Source organism: Panthera uncia, chromosome A2 (assembly GCF_023721935.1).
Source record: "Panthera uncia isolate 11264 chromosome A2, Puncia_PCG_1.0, whole genome shotgun sequence".
Taxonomy (NCBI): Eukaryota; Metazoa; Chordata; class Mammalia; order Carnivora; family Felidae; genus Panthera; species Panthera uncia.
In genome coordinates, this window is record NC_064816.1 from 145,189,727 (window position 1) to 145,209,508 (window position 19,782).

Sequence of the window (19,782 nt, forward strand, 5' to 3'; positions counted from 1 at the left end):
ACAGAAGACACAGCTTTTCAAGTGTTTCTTTGCAATCCTTGAAGACGTTTCGGTAGCAGTGGAGACAGTACTGACGAGAGAGAATGGGTACAAGATAGAAAGTGAGACAAAACTTTGAAGTTCAACGGGCCATGTTCTCACTCGAACGAAACACATGACCGCTTCTTAAACGTCCTACAGCATCGCTGGGGGACGTGAACAATTTGCTGTTTCAGTGCAGAAGATGGGGAAACTGTAAATGGAGAGTCTTGGTTTTCTTCGTTTGAGTAGAGGGTCACCAAGGTAGAAACAGGTAAAAATGTGTAAGTCACTACTTCTTAGTCTCTGGTGTTCTCTCATAATGGAGCCACATAAATACCTACTTTCCTCCACATCCCAGCAGAAGGGTGCCAAGGCGTCAGCACCAACTTCTTCCCGATTTTCCAGAAGTAGGTAACAGGCCAACGCCTGGCCCGCCTCAGATGGAAAAGCAAGCTAGGGAGACCCGCTCCGGTGCTCTCGCCATTCACCAGCAGAGGGCGCTGGCACCCGGCTCCGGTCAACCTCAAGGATGTGAAGTTGACAGAACGACAGGAACCCCAGTGGCAGAGGGACAGGGAAACCGAGTGCAGAAGGCAGCCGGGAGCAGAAGCCTGGGACCCTAACTTCATCCCGAGAAGCTCCACCGACGCAGGGAAGAAAAGGAACGCTGTGACCTGACTGGAGCTCAAAGAAACAGAATAGCACATGCCACAGCTGGCCAGCGGGGTGCGGGAGAGGCCGTCCTACCCCGAAGGCGGAGCAAACCTCCCCCAAGGCTCAGCCCTGCAGCAGTGGGCGCGCAGGGGAGGCTTGCGGCTGACCGGCTCCCTGCGGGAACATGTGCCTCTTCAAGGACAAGGGGTGAAGGGACACGCTCTGCTGCACACACACGTTCCAGAAAGAGATACCAGGTGACAGCGAGAGCATTCTTTTTTTAAAAAAATGATGAAAAACGAGCAAATATATACAAAATACTGTCAATCTCTCCTGGGCCAACAGAGCAGCCATCAACGATGCGTCTCCTGCTTCCCGAGCTCTCCTCCTGCCCCCGGAGCAGGCCTGCGGCACAGCCCAGCCTGTGGGTCTCCAGGGCACTCGTGCCACGACTCCGTGCGGCTCCCGTCCAGTCTCTCCCTGAAGACTCCCCGCACTGGCAAGGAGTGGAAGCAGACTGCCCTGTCTTCCCGTCCCATCTCCCCACACCCCCCAGAATAATACTGCTTCCGTGGGCGTCCCTCGGGTTGGGCCCCATCAGAGTTTATGCGCCAGGAGGGTGGTCAGCTTGATCTTGCCATCCATGGAGGCAGTGAGGCACGTCCCACAGTCCATGGCGGTGCTCCAGTCCACAGTGACCACGGGGGCTCGGTGGCCACCCAGGCTCAAGCAGCTCTCCAGAACCTTCTCATCCCCACCCAGCTGCAAGACAAGAGAGGCGGCGTCAGCAGGCACTGTTCACAAACACAGCTACTTTATTCACCAAACTGCCTCGAGCCTGGTGGCTGCTACCCCAATCTGAGGACGTGCCCGGGCACACATGCCCACCTTTCCAGAAGATCTCAGTTTAATTTCTTGGGCCAGGAAGCGCCTTCCCTACCTCAACTATAGTTACTCCTTCGTCTCAGGTGGAAAACAAGATCATACGTTCTCAAGGACCAGAGAATTTTCTCTGCCACCTTTAACCGGCACTCCCCGCCCAGTTCTTTTCCTACATGGTTTACTGCTCCCCAGCATTATATCCTGGATCTGCTGCTCGGCTGCCCATTTGCTTCCCTCAGGATTGCGAGCTGCAGGGCCCAGCACAGTGCTGGCACAGGCAGGCCCCTGAGGACACATGCACAGGCTCCCCCTCTCCCACCAAGCCCACAGCTATGAAGAGTCAGCAGGTAACGAGGAAGGGGAAGCCAGGAGCACGATGAATAATGATTAATCCGGCTATGGATAACACCCAGGAGTAGGACGCAGAAGTCTCTGGCCTTTGTGGAGAAAACATCTTTAAAAGTCATAAGTTATAAATCAATATCAAATACAAAAATAAAAAAATAAATTTAAATCATAAGTTGTTTAAAGATCATAAAAACAGGATCCAAAGTTCATTATATTCCTTAAGTAAATCAGACCCCATAACTGGCATTTCAAAAATTGTACAGAGGGAAATCTTCGGACGCATTAATTGGTTACAGAGCACATCTGACTGCAAATCATCAGGCCATAGTGACCACAGAGGCTTGGTGGCCACCCAGGCTCAGGCAGAAACCCAGAACCGTCTCATCCCCACCCAGCTGCAAGAGGACAGGAGAGGAGGAGGCATTTGGGACAAACGACAAAGGCTGATTGGGACAAATGACAAAGGCTGATCAGGACAAATAACAAGTGACAAAGGCTCATCGTTACAAATACACAAACACATGCAACACACATAAAATCATACAGAGAGCGAAGTATAACCTAACTGAAACTCAATTTTTAAATAAAATAAACTACAATTAGGCTTGCAAACAGAAAGCTCTTATTTTTACAGCATCTCCCGACAGCAATTACAAGAAACTGCAGAGCTAATTTTAAGAAGGCCAAGAGCCACTAGACACATCATATGTGGAAAAGAGGAGCCTCACTGATGGTAAGCCCAGATGCCCCAGGGCCACGCTCCAAGCCAACAGTCTAGAAGGCTCCTGACACTACATCTCCAGAGTCCTCCTTACACCCCATCCCACTGAGTGCTCTCACGTGCCTTTATCTCTGTGGGGCCCCAAGGCCTGCCTTCCTCCCTGTCTCTCCTCTGGCCTCAAATCCATAGACCACCCCCCACAACCTGCCAGGGGATCTTCCCTGAGGACTCGGCCCCTGCCCAGCTCTCTCCCCTCGGAACCCCAACACTGCCCTGTCCCTGGTGGTGGTGTCTCGAGTGTGAATCCCAGAAGAACAGGATCGCGCTCTCTCCCCCACGTGCACTCCACAGCGCCTAGACCAACAACTGCGCACAGCTTCTGTCCACACCACGTGCGGTCCACTGACTGATGAGCCATGGCAATGAGGGCATGGAGAGCCCCCAAGCAGAGGACATTCCACCTGTGACTCTATCCCTACAGCCTAAATACCACCGTTAGGCAAAGAGTTAACAGTGAGGCTAAGAATTGGTTTGTGTGGTTACCATAAACATATGCTTAGGCTACAACTCAAATCCTCATCACTAGTCTGTTTGATAATATTAGTAAAATACAAGACGTTTATAAATTCATACAATTATATTTTACAAAGTACATGAACCAGAGAAACTCGGACACGAGAATTAAAACAAGCGTATAAACTGAGGGACAAAACCAAAGCGGACAACTTACATCATGCTGTGATCAATCACACCCCCAGATTTCTGCTTTGGCCATGGGACTGGAATATCCATGATCCATGGGATCCCCAATAAACTAATAAATCTATACCACATTAGAGTAACTAAAGCAGACCACAGAAAGCTCTTGCTTGTGTGAGGCATGTTCCCCAACCCAACACTCTTTCCAACCCTTCTCCCTATTTCTTCGTGTTTTCTATAATAGGTATTATTCCCAAGGAACAAAAGCAGAAAAGGTCCAGAATCTGCAAATGGACAAGCAGAGAAAAGGACAGGCGTGCCATACTCTGTCCCCACTCCTGAGCTGAGAATTGGCCCCCTTGCCCGGCCTGCAGCAAGGAGACCCCAAGAGCTATCCATCTGGGGTCAGAGGCTTCTCTGGGGCCACACAGGGCAGGGAGAGGGATGGAGGCCCATTCTCAGCCTGGCCCAGACCTCCAGGGGGGACCTCCCTACCCACCGTGACAGCCCCCCCACCCCCGGTACCTTGTAGATGACTCCGCCCGTGGCAGAACACGTCAGCATGTAATTTCCCTCCGAGTCAAAAGCGAAGAGTCGGCCCCGGGGAACTTGAACCTGCTTGTAGCCGCTGTAACCTGACAGCACAAAGGGGCCCGTGGCGTCGGCAGGGAGGGTGTACTCAGACACCTTCAGGCCACTCTTGTGGATGTTCCACTGGATGAACTGCAACCACAAAGCACAACCTGAATGCTCTTCCAGAAGGAGCTGGCCGTGGCTCCCCGGCACCCAGCCCGGGAGGAGGAGCAAAGGTGGATCCCAGAGCAGAGGCCGTGGGTCTACAGCCCACCAGGAAAGGTGGCGGGATGACCCCTCAGTGCACCCCTGCCCAACACAACTTAAACATTCTTTCAGAGAAGAACATCTAGAAAGAGTCTGTAACTTCACATGAGAGCCTGGGCTTTCTCTCTGGCCTGACTCCAGGAGAGGAAAAGGGCAGGCAGCTGCCGTTGTTTGGGTTCCTGTCTCTGAAGCAGGGGAATGCTCCAAGCGATCATGACTATTACTGCGATTGTTGTTGTTGTTTCTAGGGTTAGAACCCAACCAGATCTTTCTGACTTAGAAGCAAAGAGAGGACACATCCCAAATATCTTCCCGATGTCTCCGCATTGTTATCAACTGAACATGCGCGGTATCATCATCAACTAGCTTCACGCACTATAGTGTATATAATCCTTTAGCCTACATCACGGACAGGCCCGTCTGACCACCTCTAACCTGAGAGTCCTACTCACATAAATAGGAAGTCAAGCTTTAATTTAAAACTCCCTTCCCACAGTTTTCAAATGAAGGATTTATTTTGTAATTACAGTTTACAATGAATACTACAGGTACATCGTATAAAATCCAAATGTACCGGAAGGTACACATGAAAACCAAGACTTTCTCCCACTTCTGCCTTCCTGCCTCCCACCCCCAGCTCCCTTTCCACAGGTCCTAATGTGTCTTTCCAGAAAGAATAGACAAGGGGGCACTTCTCTTTGCTTTTATCCCGGCTTATTTTACCTTTCTTGACTCCACTCAGGCCTATCGGCACTGACTCTAGGAAGCAAACTCTACACGTGATGCTGTGACCACCCAACCACCAAGGTCAACGCAGCACAACCCGGCCCTAATCTGGACGCCGCTAATGCACCTGTAGTGGGAAGAGTCACTTCTGCTACAAGGAGGGAGGCTGGGTTCTTCCCTTTCATAACCGCCAGCTCCCACTAAACTTGTGCAAACCTCACAACGGTCCTAGGAGACTGGTTACTACTACACCCCTATTACACACAGGACATGGTGAGGCAGAGAGGGGCCCAAGGTCACAGTGCCAGTAAAGGGCACGGTCTGGATTCATCTCCCCACCCCCCGCTTCTCTGGTGCTCTCTGGAATCTCTCAGATGGCTAACCCAGCGGAAGGGAAGTTCCCGATCCAAATCCGCTCCCACCTACCTTCCCGTCCTCGCCGATACTGTACACGGTGTTCTCGTCGTAACTGAACTCCACAGAATAGACCTCCCCACAGTGGGCCTTCCAGCTCATGGCGCACTCGTGCTGCTGCATATCTGAGGCAATGAGGTGCCGCTAAGACCCCTGCCCAGGCCCCGGGGAGGCATCCACCCCTGACAGAAGGGCAGAAGCTGTTCTGGAGGCAGAGGGCCTCCTGGAAACTACAGGTATCTCGGAGCTGAGCCCTGCCAAAAAGGCCTTTCAGTTTGCTAGTTCTCTCCGCCAATGTATTAATTGTCTGTTTAACAAGTGTAAAATAGAAGCTTTTAACACTGGGTCAAAAATTAGGTTCAGGAATCTCTTGGCAGAGCCTGAGCTCCTCTGGGGAGCCCAGAAGTTGAGGGGGGACACACAAATCCTTCCTAGGAGGCCTCCCACCGCTTCCTAGGTAACTTCCCACCAGGGCGCCTGGGGGATCTGCTGGACACAGTCCCTAGTTCCCTCCCAGACTCTCTGACCCGGAGTCTCCAGAGGCAGGTCTGCCTCGGGGATCCTCAAACGGCGACACACCTTTACCAGAGAACGCACGAGCCACGCCAAGCGGACGGCACAGCATTACTCTCACGTGTCCTCCTGGATCTCACTCAGGCCATAGGACTCGGATCAAACAGTCCGGACTCAAGGACTGCTGAGCCCCAGCACTCCCGGGGTCCCCCGACACTGACCGCATGCAAGGTGACTGGTTCCGGAGGTTTTGAAAAGAGCAGACTCGGACCAAAGTTAAGCTCTATTTCAAGCATCTTGAATTGGGCTTCTGCAGTAGCCTCTAGTCCAGCCGGCAAAAACCCAACTCTCTTCTCTGAGACACCGGAGGAGGGGACCAGACTGCCGTGAGCACACCCACTTACCAAACAGGCGGATGACGCCATCAGCCGCCCCTGTGACCAGCAGGTTCCCATTGTGATTGAAGGCCGTGCAGTTGATGGCAATGGGCTCGGGGTCCAGGGAGAACTGGAGCTAGTTACAAACAAAAACCAAAACAAAAAACAACTAACTAAATTGGAAATTGTAAAACAGTAACAACCCGAAATTCAAAATAGGTTGTCTGCAAGGGGAAGGGGGCCAAGAATGCAAAGGGCACACGAGAGCATAAAAAGCGTTGAAGGTTCCACTTTCAAACTGTGACAATATGTACGGGTTCACGTTACAGCTTCTCTTCTCATTACCCTATACACCTTCGATTGCAACATTCTTTTGTACGTACTCAGTATTTCATTAAAACTCTGAAGATAACAAGTGAACATAAAATTACGGGACGTGCTTTTGAGGAAAAGAACGAGATTAAGAAGGATCTAATTAAACTGGAGAAGGGAAAGCATCTAAGAGACACTGGAGGACAGATGTCTGCCAGACTGAGTGGGATAAGAACTCTCTAGAGAGGGGAGAGCACGTGGGTAGGGCCTGCGGCCGCAGGACACTCCACGAGGCCGAAGGGCGGGGACGGCAGACCGCGCAAGGCCCTGGGCCAGTGTGGGTGGGAAATCTGGAAGAATGGAGCGGTGTGACATGCCACAGGGTCTGCCATTCCCTCCGGTGGGAGGGCCGGGGGCGCGAGTCTAGGCTGCATCCCTGGAAGTGCAGAGAAGTGGGCAGAAACACTCTGCAGGTGGGGCCGTCTGCTCACGGACTGACCGCGTGGAGTGAGGGAGAAGGACGGCTCCAGAGAGGCACCTGTTTCTAAGTGGAGCACATCTGGCAAGATGAGGAAAACTAGAGAGGAGAACAGACGTGGCAGGACACGGTGGTCAGGAATTCAGGCGTGGCCCTGAAACCTGAGCTCCAGGGAGACCCCTTGCTGGGAATATACACCATTTCTACAGGCAGACGCAGGGAGGTGCGAACTGGACCCTCGGAACCCGGCCCGTCTACAGAACAGGGACCCTTCCCAGTGTCCAGTGACATCAGAAAACCATTTGTTCGAGGCAAGGGCCATGCCACGTTTGTGTCCCAAAACTAATTTTAATGAGCAACGTCACCGCCTTTTAAATGTGTGAGTTTACACATCCTTTCTCTCTCTAGGGGCTGAGGGTCACAGCTGCGGGAACCCGCCACTTTAGGTGGGAACCGTCCTCGGCTCCTGAGGAAGGTGGGCCACGTGGCCCACAAGTCAGCTTTCACGTGGCTGTCACTTCTCAAGAACATGCATGCATCCTCACCTCTTTCAGCTGCTGCTGTCATTTTTATGAAATACTAAGCTAACGGAATCAGAAAGAGAGTCCACATCTGTCTCCTAAAAACTAAGCCACTTGAATGCCTAATAATAAGCGAGAGAAGGTAATGCGAAAATGCCGTAAGATCCCAGCTACATGGCATTATGGAAAACGCAAAGCTACGGGGACACTACAGAGGTCAGAGGCTGCCAGGGTTTGGGGGGACGTGGTAGGACAAACGGGAGGTGCACAGAGGGTTTTTAGGCAGTGAAAACGGCCTATGTGATACTACAGTGGTAGGCACCTGTCCTCATACATTTGTCCAATCCCTGAGAACGTACAACACCAAGACTGAGGCCTGAGATCAACTCTGAACTTAGGGGATTAGGCGGTCACTGCAGATGCTCTGGTGGGGGACGCAGTAGGGGTGTGTCTACGTGGGGGCAGGGGGCATGTAGGAGACCTCTGTACCTTCCTCCCAATTTTGTTGTGAACCACAACCGCTCAAAAAATTTTTAAAGCTTTTCAATATAAACAAAAGTAAACAAATTTTATAAGCCGCAAGGGCCCTCTGATAGGCTGCGTATGACTTCTCAGCCGGGGGCACAATTCTCAATGACTTAAGTCGCTAGCAAGCTGCCCAACCCGAGTGTTACTGCTTTTCAACACTTCCACTCCGAACCCGCCTCACAAATCAAAATCAGAGGAGACCAGAGCAAAGAGAGGAGGTGGCTCATCGGAAAGACGGGAGAGCGAGCCCGGAGTGTGACCCCACACAGACCCACGGGGAGACCCACAGGGGCAGGGCCTGCACCTGCTGCTTCATGGTTTTCGTGTCCCACAGCAGCAGCTTGCCGGGAACCTGGTCAGTACCCTTGCTGCCGGTATCTGGAGCCGAGAAGTCCACCTGGGAAGCGAGGCTCGGAGCCGCGGCCGAACAGACGAAAGAGGCCCCGTTGGGGCTGCACGCGAGAGACAGGATTCTGCAACAGACGCGGGGCTGGGTCAGCACTCCGCCGGCCCCCGGAGGCTGGTCCTGCCACAGAAGACGGGCCAAAAGGCCCGGCGCAGAAGCAGGCCCCCCCCCACAGAGCACGGCAGGGGAGGGCAGTGGCTTCCCACTCACCTGGGCATGTCGTCATTGATGCTGATCTCACAGAGATTCTTCTTGGCTTCTGTGTCATAAAGACGCACTGTCCCCACACCACTGCCCAGCAGGAGCTAGAATTGAGAAGGGGCGGGAGGCACGAAGGACAGAGGACAGCACGGGGCGGGGGGGGGAGGGGGGGAGGAGGGGGAGTGTGTCAGGGAGGAGCACTGCGGGGCTGGGCCTACTCCTGCGAGGGGCAGGTCTGGGCAGGCAGTAGGGGCGAGGCCCACTTAAACACACCTCCACGCAACCAGGTGATATCTGGCTACAGCGGACCTCATTTAAAAATTACATGAAGACCGGGGCGCCTGGGTGGCTCAGTTGGTTAAGCATCTGACTTTAGCTCAGGTCACAATCTCGCAGTCCATGGAGTCTGAGCCCCGTGTCCGGCCCTGTGTTGACAGCTCAGAGCCTGGAGCCTGCTTTGGATTCTGTGTCTTCCTCTCTCTGCCCCTCCCCTGCTCACGCTCTGTCTCTCTCTCTCTGTCTCTGTCTCTCTCTCTCTCAAAAATAAAGATTTGAAAAATTTAAAAAAAATTACGTGGAGACCTTAGAGGTGACCTTGAACAGAAACAAAACTATAGAAGGCATCTATGAACTGGGAGAGAGAGAGAGATCACTTCAGATACACCTGGAAAGGTGCCGGCTGATTAAATGAGATGCTCTGATCTTCGCTCCCTGTCAGTTTTAAATGTCAGTTGTTCCCGTCCTTCCTTCTCCCTCACCTACCCGCCACCACCAGCAGCCTGCCAGGCCTGGGTGAGGCCCCGTTTGCATGTTCTGGTGACAGCTCTGGCTCTGGGCCTGTAAAGGTCTCCAGGAAAAATACAAGAGGCTATCCTTGCCTTCAGGCATTTGTGACTGATTGGGTAAAAAGCTTAAAAGATAATAATGGGTAATGCCAGAAGAAGAACCAGAGGCAGGTCTGAGGGTGTCCCCCAGGAATATTACCTATATTCTAACTTCAAATTCACACTGGCAGATAACACTTGTATAGGCTAAGTCCTGAGGTCCTAGTAGCATAAGGATAATCCCTGCAGGTTGTCAAAAATTATTTAAAAAAACAATGAGGTTTGCCCCTTGGGCTGCCTTGCATCATCTCCTCAAAACAGAATACAAGGAAAGAAAACACTTAAATCAACTTGACCTCTTCAACTGCAAATCCTCTCTCAAGTATTAAAAACGTCCAGAAAGAAAAGGAGCGCTGTGCTAACAGCACTGTAGTAGACGTGTGGGGACCCCAAATAGGACACCATCCCCACCAGCTTCAGCCACTTCCCAGAGGGCCTGGCCCGGGGAGGGGTCTTGCAGGAGGAGGGGCAGCTGGGAACATCTGTGCTGGGCTGTCAGAGGGGACAGACAACAGGAGCTGATGGGGAAGAGCAGGGGGCAGGAGAGACACTCACCAACTGGCAGGAGCGTCCTGCAGGTCCCATGACCATCTGATTTCAATTCTTGCTAATCCAATAGCTTCCCTGCCGCCCCCAAGCAGGAGCCCTGATCGGACAGTCTGGAGGTGTGCCCCCCCGACTCCCAGGAAGAGAGAAGGGAGGGGCCTGGCCTGGCTGCCTCGGCTCAGCCACTGGTGCCAGAAGCTGGAAACTCCTCACTTAGACCGCAATGAGGCACGCATCGCTCGTCACTCACCAGCCTGTCCCGCTTGGTGGCCCACTCCAGAGAGAGCAGCGGCGACTTGGAAATGGAGGACGCTTTGGTCTGCATGATGGGATTGAAGGACCATACTTTGATGACCCCGTCCACGTCTAAGCTGGCGACCCTCCTCCCCGAGCAGTCCACTCTAAGATGGGAGAGAGAAGGAAGCTGTTACCATCCTTGCCTCAGCGCACCGTCCTCTTCAGCTAGTGCCCAGACTGCTTTGCTGACTTCTCAACTATTTCTCAAACCGCCTACACGCCAAGGATGGGTGTGGACTACTTCTAGAAGTATTCATGTGTTTGGTCGCCCAGGAACTGCTTACAAAGGACCTAGTATGTGCTGAGCCCTGTGGTCCACGACGGGGACAGAACAGCAGGGAAGGTAGGCACGGCCCCGGCCCCGAGCACTGGGGTGCCTCCTGCATCACACTCCAGAGCCATCGGCTCCCGGGGCAGGGAGGACACTCACTGTCTGAAAACTACCTTCCGTGAGGGCTTCTTAGAAAGATCAAGCTTTTACCACGTGTGACTAAAACCTTATACATAAATATTTACCTAAAAGTACAAACGTGAGGCAAATTATAATGAAGTCTTAGGGAGTTCCAATAAAAGGTAGCCTATTCCTGAGACTCCAGAGTCCCACAGCTAGAGAGGACAGAGAGGCTGCCCAGGCCAAGAGCAGCTGTTCAGCCCTCCTGTGACTCTGGAGGGACGGCCACAGTCCTTCGGGGACCAGCCCACCACGCGTACCTCCTGTCTGCCACACCTTCGCACACACAGCCTCGTAACCCAGGCTTCCCAGGGAGACCAGCCCCCGCCCCAGTCAGCACTTTCCTGCCGGGGCCTTGCCCCCAGACCCCCACCCACCTGCAGTGCATGATGGAGGAGTGGTGCTCCCCGTACTCCTCCTGCCCCAGCACAATGAACGGCTGCTCAGGACGGACCCCTCCTCCCTCGGCGCTTGCTGCGGAAGCCCGCGTCAATGTCTCCAGCGCCTCCACGTGGAGCTCTGGGCAGGACTCGGCCTCCGGGCCACTAGTTTCAGGCTTCTTCTCTGCACTCTGTGACAGGCAAAGTGGGGACGAGTTACCTGCGAAGGGTCTGCACTGGGCCCAGCCATTCGGGGACACACTGCAGGACATCTAGGATGCCGGGCTACGGCACGCTGGGGGGGCTCTCATGGGTACAGGGTCTGTAGACCTGTAGAAAGAGCTCCGAACGCCAAGAGCAGCACCCAGCTTGCCCCAGGAGAGGCAGGTTCCCGCTCTGCTGATGGCCCCTGTCTAGAGACCCTGCTGAGGGAGTAGTGGGCCATGGGTACCCTCTGCCTGTCACAGCTGACAGGACCCAGGACTGGCCGACAATAAAAATTAGTGAGAACCTACTAGGTGCCAAGCACTGTGTGACCACATTTGATTCTCATTTAATCCTTCCTGAAACCATCTGAGATCCTATGATTAACCCCATTTAATAACTGTGGAAACTAAAGACTGAAAGCAGAAGTTAAATAGCTTACCCAAGGTCAAGAGCTGGCAATGGGCAGGACTCAGATGTGAAACCAGATCAGAGGCAAGCCTAGCCCCTCACCAGCATCTCCCCCATACCAACCCGCACCTCCTCCTGAAAAGGAGGTACCAAGAGACTGAGGTGACTGGCCGGGCATAAAGGTAGAGACTCAAGGACAGCAGCAGAGGCCGGAACAAGGCCGGGCACCAGAAGGCACCTGCCCCTCTGCCACCTGGCGCGTCCGCAGCTGCCCTGGTCTCTGCCCCCCTGGTGCACTAAATGCTGACCGCCATGACTACTAGCCTTTCACCCACACATAACCCAGGCCAGGCGTCATCAGCCAGGGCAATCTCCACCAGCCCCTTGGCTCCCAAGGCTCCTCTAAGTGCTCCTTAGGGTAGCAGAAACCACGGGTCTACAGCACAAAAGTAACAGAGGAAGAGAGGCCTCTGAGCTCAGACAGGTGCCTTCCGGGAGCGGCCGAGCTCAGGTGTGCCTTTCATCCTACAGTGTCGGAAGAGGACAATCTGAGATCAGAGGCTTAAGGGTCTATGCCACCAAACTGGAACCGGCACAGGGCTGGTAACCGGCAGCAGTGCTTTTAAAAGTAGTCCCGATCACGAGATAAATGGTCAACAGGATGACTCAGCCAGTAAACCCCTTGGGTTTCTCCTTTCACTCTGGAGTAGGTGACAGAAGGAGAAGCAGCTTTACTGCCACAAAGAGTAGACTCTGACCCATTTCCAGGGTGAGGAGAGTCCCGGGGTTTAGCGTGGCAACGGCCCGGGGCCGCACCACCGTGTGTCAGCGCAGCATCTCCAGCAGGCGATGCAGGAGAAAGGGAGGCTGTGAAGGGGCAAGGCTGGGTGATTCTGGCCTAAACCAAGGGAAACAGGCCTCTCCTGCCAAGCCTCCCAGAGCCTCTGACACGCTAGCCGTATTATGTAGAAGTCAAGAGAGGTACAGGCAGGCTCTGCGCCACCCCACCTCCTTCCGTGGCCCCCAACGGTAGCCGCGGGGATGTCCCTGCAGGCACTCGTGTGATGCCAAGACTGAGCCATACCTGCAAAGTCATAGACAGAAGCTCCTTCCTTTCTTTGCCGTGATCCTGCAGGCGCCGCTGCCGGTGCTGGGACCAGCTGGACTCCCCAGAGGCCAGCCCGCCGAAGAGGCTCTTCCCGTCCTTGGGCCCGCACGCCGGGTCCCTTCCCTTCGCGGTCTACAGGACGACATGCGGGCTGTGAGAAGTCACTTGCTGCCTGCGCCCAGGCCACGGCACCTCCGCTGGGGGGAGGGGGAGGCAGAAGCCAGGGAGCAGCTCCTTCAGCCCACAGCTCCCGGGAAAGGGTCCTCCCGGCCAGAATGCTCCGATCTCAGCCTACAGGCTAAGTCCAGAGTGGAGCACGAGCAGTGTGGACGCCCCCCTTTCTGTTCTCCCTGTTTTAGGAGGTAAGTCACCAGCACTCCTTAGCCTGCCATAAGCATCACCTGGAGACAGATGCACACATTTCCTTCCTCTAATCAGAACAATTAACTTTAGTGAAGGGGGAGGAGACCAGTGCATCCTAAGTGATGATTATGAGGCAAGTCAGGTCCTATGTTGTAAACATCTTCAAGCAACCGTATGTTTGGACAATACAAAAAAATGCATGCAACATACAATCACCTCCCTGGAGGCAAAAATGAACACGATACCCGCTCTTGTTTTGGGCCAACCTAATGACTAAGCCAGCTAATGTTAAATATCAAGGTATGTGGAAATGATTACTAGACAACCAGAAATTCTTAACAGAAACTGTTGGAAACTCAAGGACCTATGAGCAAGATAAGAAACTGGCAGGAAAGAAACTGGCATCTTCTGGCCCCTTTTCATGACAAGAGTGATGAAGTCCACCAAGGCTATATAGCAAATGAATTCAATAATCCTCACCCTGCTTCCATGGAGAGAAGATTCGTAATCTACAGCCTCTTAATTTTTATTTATTTATTTTTTTAAAATATTTATTTATTTTTGAGAGAGAAAGAAAGAGAGCAGGGGAGGGGAAGAGAGAGAGGGAGACACAGAATCTGAAGCAGACTCCAGGCTGAGCTGTCAGCACAGAGCCCAATGCAGGGGCTTTAACTCACAGACCATGAGATCATGACCTGAGCCAAAGTCAGACACTTAACTGACTGAGCCACCCAGGCGTCCCTCTAGAGCCTTTTTAATTTTTTTTTTTTAATGTTTTATTTATTTTTTAGACAGGGAGAGACAGAGCATAAACAGGGGAGGGTCAAAGAGAGGGAGACACAGAATCTAGAGCCTTTTTAAAAGGAGTTGTCACCACATCATCTTTCCAAATTATCTGGCTGGGTTTTTCCCAACCTTATTCCCACAAAGTGTGATGCTCAAAACTGCTCCTTCCTCTGCCTTATTTTATATTCTTAGCAAAGGGATTTGGATGCAAACAGCCACTCAGGTTTTAGACCTGAAACCTGCACGTCATTTGCACATAAGACATAAGTCAAGAGTATAAGCTTAACCAAAGTCCACTTGTTGTTTTCTACTTCTACTTATTATTTTTTTAAGTAGGTTTCATGCCCAGCGTGGAGCCCCACATAGACCTTGAACTCATGACCCTGAGATCAAGACCCGAGCTGAGATCAGATGCTCAACCGACTCAGCCACCCAGGCACCCCGTTTGTTATTTTTTATGTTAACACTAAACAACTTAAAATGATTAACACAGGAGTGCCTGAGTGGCTCAGTCAGTTAAGTGTCCAACTCTTGGTTTCGGTTCAGGTCATGATCTCGCGGTTTCGTGAGTTCAAGCCCTGCGTCAGGCTCTGCACTGGCAGCAGGGAGCCTACTTGGAATTCTCTCTCTCCCTCTCTCTCTGCCCCTCCTCTACTTGCACTGTCTCTCTCTCTCAAAATAAATAAATAATCTTAAACATTTCTTTAAAATAATAAATAAATAAATAAATAAAATGATTAACACAGACTCCTTGGAACCCTGGAGTCATCAGAGGAGTTAAAAAGGAAATTTTAAAGAACTATTAGTTCATGTAGAGCCTAACTGAGGCTGACCTTCAGGGTATTTGTTATTTCTGTTTTTCTGACTGAGGTGATCGTCAGGGGTATCAACTTCTGCTTGAGACAGAACTTTCTTCTAGGGAAAAGTATTTGACTCTCCACATTCTGCCTTATTCTGAGAGAAGTAGGGTTCTCAGTCAAGATAAAAGAAATAACCTAAGAAGAAAACCAACAGTAACAATAACCAATACATGTTATTCACTGAATGTTTACCATAGGCAAGGCACCATGCTAATAAGAACTAAGAACTTGGGGCACCTGGGTGGCTCAGTCAGTTAAGCATCCAACTTCAGCTCAGGTCATGATCTCACAGTTTGTGGGTTTGAGCCCCACGTCAGGGTCTGTGCTCACAACTCAGAGCCTAGAGCCCGCATTAGATTCTGTGTTTCCCTCTCTCTCTGCCCCTCTCCCACTGGTGCTCTGTCTCTCTCTCAAAAATAGGTAGACATAAAAAAAAAAAAAAGAAAAAGAACTAAGAATTTTACAAATGTCCCCTTAAAATAGAGATGAGGGCATTATTTTAACACAAGGAACGGAGGCTTAAGTTACTGCTCGTGTAGGGAAAACTAGACAGAGGTGGAATTCACGTCCAAATCTGACGGCAAACCCCATGCTCTAAGAAACCTAATGAAAGCAATATCATGAAAAGGGCACAAAAAAAAGTGACAGTGAGTAAAAAAGATAAGAAGAAATATCCTAATTCCAGAGCTAACAAAGACAAGGCCCTTCTCCATTTCTATCCATTTCTGAGAAGTAACCCATGGTTCATGGAACACAGAAGAGGTTCCACAGCTTTAGAAAGTGGAAGAAGACTTCTCTTACCTGCCCAGAAGTAAGAGATGGTCAAGATAACTGTTAACAAAGAGGTCTTGAAACCATGGTGTACTTCACATGGTCCCGGGGTGGGGGGGGCAGTACTCACTCCCTGAGACGTGACACAATGGTGCCAGGCCTCATTACACCAATCCATTGATTCCTCTCTCTATCTCCAATCAACAGGGCAAATCAGACTGAAGAATTCCACAGGCGTGGCTATGCTTGGATCAGACAAAATAGACTTTAAGCAAAAGACTGTAATAAGAGACAAAGAAGGTCATTACGTAATGATACAGGGGTCCAACCAGTAAGAGGATATGATATTTTTAAGTATTTATGCACCAACAGAGGAGCATAAATATATAAAGGAGCAAATATATAAAGCAAACATTAGGGAGAAATAGGCAGCAATGCATGTTAGGGACTTCAGTACCTGCCTTTCCACAATAGAGATATCATCCAGAGAGAAAATCAATAAGGAAACATTGCACTTGAACTATACATTATATCAGATGGACTTAAAAGACATAGAATATTCCATCCAACAGAAGCAGAATACACATCATTCTTAAGCACACGGAACATTTCCAGGATAGATCATGTTAGGCCAGAAAACAAGTCTTAACAAATTTAAGAAGATTGAAATCATATCAAGCATCACAACAGTATCAAACCACAAATCAATTACAAGAAGCAAATTTAAAAGTTCACAAATATGTGATGATTAAACATGTTCCTGATCAATGGATCAAAGAATAAATCGAAAGAGAAATTTAAAAAAAATCTTGAGACAAATGAAAATGGAAACACAACATACCAAATCTTATGAGATGCAGCCAAAGTAGTTCTAAGAGGGAAGTGCATAGCAATAAATGCCTATATTAAGAAAAAAGAAAGATCTTAAATGAACAGTCTCCTTAGGAACTAGAAAAACAAATGAGGCCCAAAGTTAGAAAAAGGAAATAATAAAGATCAGAATTAAAATTAATGAAATAGAGACTAAAAAGACAATATAAATGATCAATAAACAGCCAGTTTTTTAAAAAGATAAAATAGACATTTATCAAGAGAAAAAGAGGGCTCAAATATAGAAAAGGAGAGCTCCAAAATATATCTCTAAAAGTTCTAACATTTTGATAGAAAAGACCAAAAAAGTCGGCAGTCGAGGCCATGTTTTCTGAATAAAAGGTGGCTTTGGCAACCCTAGAGCTAGCTACATAAGCAGTGGAAGGAGAAGGAAGATCAGTTTCCCAGGTTGACAGCTATTTTCCAAAATAATGGGATCCGGGCAAGTGAGGAAGTCTCAAAAAGCCTGGAACAACTATTATGCAGTTTTGACAGATTAATCAACCTGACCAAGAGATCTTTACACTGGTAACTCAGAAGAAAAGGGAAAAGAATCCATATACTATTGCATTCATGCCCTGGAAGTACACAGACCACAGGGGATCCAGCCTGGAGACGAAGGGGGGGATATGCTACAGAGGGCAGGCAAGTACTCTGTGGCACTCTTTTTCTTCCCTTACTTGCCCACTATATAGGAGAAATGGTGTCTTTTCCCTTTTCAGTGCTAAGTCTTAAGAGCGTTCAATTAGCCCATACCGATAGAATAGAGAGGCTTGGGATGGACTTCAAATTCCCTTAGCTGACACAAAAGCCACGTGTAGTGCTTCCCCAGCAAGGACAGGAAATGCAACATTAAGAAGTGCAAAGGCAGTGCTTGCCAAGTCAAGACGGCAGGGGAGCTGTCCAGTAGATCATCAGGTAAGGGCTGGACCATACTCCAAAATGAAAATTCAACAGGTGTTAACAAAAGGCACGACAACAAATTAAGAAGAACTACCTTCTTCATGATAGGGTAGTTTACAGCAAGAGAGCTATGGACCTACACGTGACCTATCAGATCCTGCTTAAAGAGAGCTTCTCCCTCAAACAGATGTCAGTTATTCACTAAAGAAGGGTGAACAACACCAACAAAAAATAAGGTGCTAAAAGCTGATGAATGCAGCTCTCCACAAAACACTTTAATAAGTAGGTTAAAGTAAACTTGTATCTCGCTACAAACGTACATAACTCCAACAGTGTTTACTGTGATAATACTGGTAATCCACAGTTGTAAGAGCAAACCTCATCAAAGTCTCAACTACCAGAGTTATAGAACAGTCCAAATGGCCCAGATTAAATTCTGTCATATTCTATCACAACCTACCTGTCTCCTACAGTTCAGAAGAGATATTTTAACCTATGTTCCATCATTTTGCCTTTGCCTTTCTCTCTGGAGAAAGACAGAATTTTCACTGGCCTGAATAGTGTTTACCAGGTGGTCATCCAAATGGGGCAGGACACAAATTCCAGTAATCTGGTCTCGCCTGAAGTAAAATAAAGCCACCCAGAAGACAGGCCCTCATAACACATAAAATTATGGAACAAGGGTCGTGGAAGAGGACCCCCTTTTCCTCCATCCCCATACAATCCGGGGACACAGCCCCAGGGGCAGCTGTCACTGACGGCTCAGTAGGTAGGAAGTAATTTGATACTAATAAGAATTACAAATACAGAAGTTTGCTTTCTTTACATTACAGCCAATGAGAGGTTATCTCTGTGACGACCGCAGTCTGAGCGGGTGAGGAAGAAGTGGTATCACATGGCTGGAGGGAAGGAGGGAGCAAAAGCGCAGGCAGCATGAGCCAGGGGGGAGCTGCCCTCAGGTGCTATTGTAACGGACACCCCCGAAGAGTTGGGAGCTGTGGTTTTAGAGTTATGTCCACTTGCTTCTTACATTTTGCCTCCAGATTCATAAAAGCACAGAGAGCGCATCACCATACACTTTACCACCTATAATGCCACGAACATTTCAGTTACGATGACCCATCACAAGTGGGCAAAATGCTGATGGGATTGAAACTTACAATGTTACATATAAATAACATTTAAAACAGGAAGGCCTGATCATTTTTATTGCTAAGTTAATAACACAGCATATGTTTTTTGTTTGCTTATTCACTAGTGAAAAAGAAAGAGAGCTCTGGTGTGGCAATAGTGAGAAAAAGACTAGGTGCTTCAAATGTGCTAACAAAGCAACGTGGTTTATTAAAAAAGCCAATGTCATTTTCTACTAAATTAAAAGCTATGCATCATTAAAATCACAGGAAGTGATCACACAACTAACTGCATTTGCTATTGGTAAGAGCGCACAATCTTGAGTTGTACACTCAAATTTAGCATATCAATTGTAACGGAAGAATTAAAAAACCAGAATGCCCCACAGAGAAGGGGTGCAGGATGGTGAGGGGTCTAGAAATCACATCATATGGCAAAAAGAGTGGAGGGGAGAGAGAAGAATGAACAGTGAGTGCTTAGCATGGAAAGACAGGAAGTGTCCTAACAAGAAGCCTTATTCGACGTAGCTCAAAGGGCAAAGCTAAGATTAGCAAGTAATAATTATACAGAGGTTTCTAGAAACAGGTTGCTAACAGGCAAACATCCCTACATGGACAAGTAGTGAGCTCCACATCACAGGAGGCAATCAATCCGATGTGCTCCTCTATACAGATGACCTTTAAGCTTCCTCTAACTCTAAAATTCTGTGATTTTCTTGAACCTCAAAGTTCAGGTTGTTTTCAGAATTGAATGCTGAGTCTAGTTAATAAATTAATAAAACCGCAAGTGACCCACAACCACTGGATTTTTCAGATGTAGATATCTATCACCTCCATTCATGAAACGGAAAGAGAGCTACCTTTGCTCTGTTAATATGCCACACAGTGACCCAAGTTCTATTTGAATATATTTTAGAGGCAAGGACTGCTTGCTGCAAATTACAAATTCTTTTTTTTTTTTTTTTTTTTGAGAGAGAGAGGGTGGGCAGGGGAGGGGTAGAGAGAGAAGGAGAGAGAATCCCAAGCAGGCTCCACACTGTCAGCACAAGCCCAATGTGGGGCTTGAACTCACGAACTGGGAGATCACGAGCTGAGCCGAAATCAGGAGTCAGATGCTTAACTGACTAAGCCACGTGGCCTGCCGCAAATTACAAATTCTTACCCTCATCTCTTGAAC

General features: G+C 49.5%; 1 protein-coding gene across 1 annotated transcript in view; it reads right to left on the minus strand.

The window, feature by feature from the left end:
- Nucleotides 1–28: 28 nt before the first annotated feature.
- The window catches only part of WDR91 (WD repeat domain 91), a 28,200-nt gene continuing 8,446 nt past the window's right edge, over nt 29–19,782 (minus strand). Inside the window, exons 7-15 of the mRNA XM_049641897.1 lie at nt 12,899–13,054; nt 11,197–11,390; nt 10,322–10,472; nt 8,651–8,745; nt 8,339–8,507; nt 6,223–6,331; nt 5,318–5,430; nt 3,851–4,048; nt 29–1,437 (exon numbers count right to left, since the gene is read on the minus strand). Of these exons, the coding sequence (XP_049497854.1) occupies nt 1,273–1,437; nt 3,851–4,048; nt 5,318–5,430; nt 6,223–6,331; nt 8,339–8,507; nt 8,651–8,745; nt 10,322–10,472; nt 11,197–11,390; nt 12,899–13,054 (1,350 nt within the window). The 3' untranslated portion in view covers nt 29–1,272. The remainder of the gene's footprint in view (nt 1,438–3,850; nt 4,049–5,317; nt 5,431–6,222; nt 6,332–8,338; nt 8,508–8,650; nt 8,746–10,321; nt 10,473–11,196; nt 11,391–12,898; nt 13,055–19,782) is intronic.